We start from the raw sequence: 3,848 nt of genomic DNA on the forward strand, positions 1-3,848 counted from the left end.
GAGTCCTAAGGTGGTGCTGTAGGATAAACACTGGACTGCTAATCACAAGGAGAGTAGTTCAAACCCACCAGCCACTCCTCAGAAACTGACAACAATCACAGCATAAGGAGCCAGGGGCACAACAGTTACACACTCAGCGCTCTGCAGGAGGAAGATGTGGCAATTGGCCTAGGAAATCCTAGGGGGCCATTCATATTCTGCCACACAGGGTTGACTCAATGGCACACAATAACAACAAATCACAATATACATAATTTATCCTTCAGTATTGCCACACTGTCTTCAAGGTAATTTTTTAAATGGTTGCATGGAATACCATATGTTGAATATGTCATAATTTTACTGGCAATTCCAACATTTTTAGAAATTTAAGCTTTCCTCAATATAACAATTTTATAACCAGTAACTCTATGCCTGTGGCTTTTCCTCATTCAAGTTTATATTTCCACAGTAGTATAAACAGTGGTTAAGGGCACATAGAATCAGATGATCTTGATTCAAAATGCCAACTGCATAACTTATAAGTTGTATAACCTTGAGCAAGTTAGTTAGCCACTTCAGCTTCCATATCTATAAAATGGAGAAAATATTATCTACCACATAGGATTGCTGGGGATTAAATGAGGTAATGTAAAACAAGCACTTAAAAGAAAAAGTGGCACATAGAAAACATTCAAAATTGTGTATATTTTATAACATACAGAACAATATCCAAAACCCAGAATCTAAAATAATAGATTATAGACATTTTTATAGTGTAAGACAGATTGTCAAATTTCCTTTCAAAAGTTTTGTCCCTTTAAAAATACCATCACTATATAAATAACAATTTTACCCTGTTCGTATAAGCATGTATGTAAACATCATTAAAACACTAAATTTACTAAGTATTTTTCGTATTTGTTTATTAGAACATTTCCCTAAGTGTTTTACTAATCAGTAATGGCTCTTTTATTGTGAACACTCTATTCATATAATAATGCACACTTTTCTACTAGTCTTAAGGTGTTTCTTTTTGATAACTAGACAATCTTTTATACAAATATATCCCTATATCATATTTATTACACATCTGTCTTTAGTTAGCCTTGTTAATTATGGTATGGAATAGAACCTTTTCTACATATTTGACTTCACAAGTAGTACTGTTTTCTTATTTCAGAATATTTCATGTACAGAGACATTGGTGTGATTTATATAAAATATTGGCAAAATTAATCATTTTATAAAAGGTACACTACAATATTTATTAAATTTAAGGTTTCAGAAACAAAGTATTTCCACATCACTTCAGAGCTCAATACTATAGGTACTGAGAATGAAAATAATTACTTGAATATGTTCCTATTTCAAAGCACAAAAATTTTCTTTCCAAAGACCTTAGCAAATTTTAGCCTTTCAGATTTTAAGGTTACTTTAATTTTTAGAATTCTAAAATAATTAAAAATGTGAAAAATTCTTTCAAAGTACAAAAGTAAAGTTTTCTTACTAAGTGTACAGCATGATCTATTTCTTCAGTAGTTACACCTGGTTTAATCATCACAGCAGCAATATCCAAAACTTCTCGAGCCAGCTGTAAAAAGAAGGACACTTAATACATTCAGAAAACATAAAAATAGAAATCTGTACTTTTTGTACTGTCATAGACTTGGTACATAATTGGTAAAATGAATCTGTCCTTAAACAGGACAACCTTAAGTTTTTGTTTGGGGGGGGGGATTTGTATGTGTAGCTGTAGGATAAACACAGCATGGCTAACTATAAGCTTGTAGTTCAAACCCACCATCTGATCCTCAGAAACCCTATTATTGTTGCTGTTGTTAAGTGTCGTCGAGTCGGTTCCGACCCATAGAGACCCTGTACAGGATTTACAGGAGCAGAACTCTGCCTCATCTTTCTCCCGCGGAGCGGCTGGTAATTTCGAACTGCTGGCCTTAAGGTTCACAGCCCAATTCGTAACCACTACGCTACCAGGACTCCATCAGAAACCCTATACAGGGTCCCTAAGAGTGTACTGACTCGACGACACTTAAAAACATCTGTCTATCTGTCCATTCATCCATCCATCTAAATAAATAGACTTAGTAAAAATAGTTTAATAATTAAGCTTGGCTGGTTTCAAATGTATATTCTAAGTAACCAAAGCAAAAATCAGCTGAAGGATACGAAGTGAGTGGAGACACTCAAGAATGCCCAAACTTGTTGACAGTATCCATTCAACCTAGCTTCAATGGCTTGATGATCAGAACTCGACTAGAGGTAAAGATAAAAAAAAAAAAAAAATTTGATAAAGGAAACAAGTGTAAATTGCTACAATTTGATGAACTTGACCTATATTTATGGATGTAGGAGTTCAAAATAACCAACTGAGAGGGAAGGAATCTTCACATCAAGTATCAATCCAATTCCTCTGTACACAGGGTTGATAGGGACGGGCAACTTACACATTGGATACTTAAAATGAGGGGGCTATAAAGCCATGGAGTAACTGGCTTACAAGTTTTCAAGAGGGAGTTTAGTTTCAGAGTGTGTGGGGGAAGGTAGAATCCCCACTGAACAGTTTTCATCTTGTCTAGATGAATCTGGTGAAAGGAGATGGGGATAAGATTCTTGATTCAATACTGAGTAATTGTTATTATGACTAACTGCAACTGTCACAACTATAAAGGTAGAAGTTTTGTAACAAAAACGGGGGAGTAGTTAATCTTAATCCAGAAACAGAGCACCCTAGGACAATCGAAAGAAGAGCACAAACATAATGTGGGACGCTATCGAGAGAAGCAGCAACACCAGAGATGGAGGCAGAGATGAGAACATGGAGAGAGAGAGCAGCTGAGGACTCTAGACTCATGCAAAGAGAAAGGCTGTGTGCTAGCAACTAGGAGGCAGGCTTGCAAAATGTGCCTTTTGGTTGTTTAAATGATTATATATTCCTGAGAGTTTTTATGTCCATACCTCCACCCCTCCCCCAAAAAACAAAACAGAAGGAATAGAAGCAAACACTGTTGAATGATGATGCACGGAGACTGCAATGAAACTATGAGTATAAAACCGATGTTATCCCATATAAACTATCACTCAATTCACAATAAAAACTTTAAAAAAAAATCAGCTGAAGAAGGTTGGGTCCTCTCATATTTCTACAGTAAGGGAGGAGGGTAAAAAATAGAGCAAACACAGACCCCATGTGTGTCAGAGTAGAACTCTACTCCACTGGGCTTGCAGTGACTGATTTTTTGGAAGTAGATCACCAATCTTTCTTTCAAGGAGCCTCTAAGAAGACTTGGCTCTCTAACCTTTTAGTTAGCAGCCAAGTGCTTAACCAGGTGCACCACACTCAGGGACTCAAGATAAGTGCACAGAAGAAGTATAAGCAAGATCTTTAGAAAACACAAAGAAAAAGAGGTGACTCCTGGCTGTCAGGTGGGCTTCATGGAGAAGGGGTAAGATTTAGTAGGTGAAGTTGAAGCAAGGACTTTGTAACACAGAGAACAAATGGGCAGGCAGAACTATAGGCACTAAAATATAGCAGGACGCAGTTCTGACATATCTACGTATGATTAACAGGCTCAGATCATAGCTGTCACCCACTTCAAACCCCACACTCCAGCTATGCATCAACTATTTGCTGGAGCTCTCCTTGATCCACCCCCATGTACTCCCTTCCCTCCTCCCAGCCCCCAAGACTCTCCTAGGTCACTTGATCATAACTATTTCTCTCTGCTCCCCATTCCTCTCTGAACCCTTACTGCAGAACAGTGATGCTGATATGCTCATCTTGGTGTCCCCAGCATGTGACTGATACCTAGTAGGGGCTCAATGAATGATGAACTAAACAAACAAACAAA

At 37.3% G+C, this 3,848-nt stretch overlaps 1 protein-coding gene across 1 annotated transcript in view; it reads right to left on the reverse strand.

Moving 5' to 3' along the window:
* LOC102840903 (methionine aminopeptidase 1-like) overlaps window positions 1-3,848 on the reverse strand; it is a 149,437-nt gene that overhangs the window by 41,550 nt on the left and 104,039 nt on the right. Inside the window, exon 6 of the mRNA XM_006872959.1 lies at window positions 1,490-1,573. Within this exon, the coding sequence (XP_006873021.1) occupies window positions 1,490-1,573 (84 nt within the window). The remainder of the gene's footprint in view (window positions 1-1,489; window positions 1,574-3,848) is intronic.

This window comes from Chrysochloris asiatica, unplaced genomic scaffold, assembly GCF_000296735.1.
Source record: "Chrysochloris asiatica unplaced genomic scaffold, ChrAsi1.0 scaffold00216, whole genome shotgun sequence".
NCBI lineage: Eukaryota > Metazoa > Chordata > Mammalia > Afrosoricida > Chrysochloridae > Chrysochloris > Chrysochloris asiatica.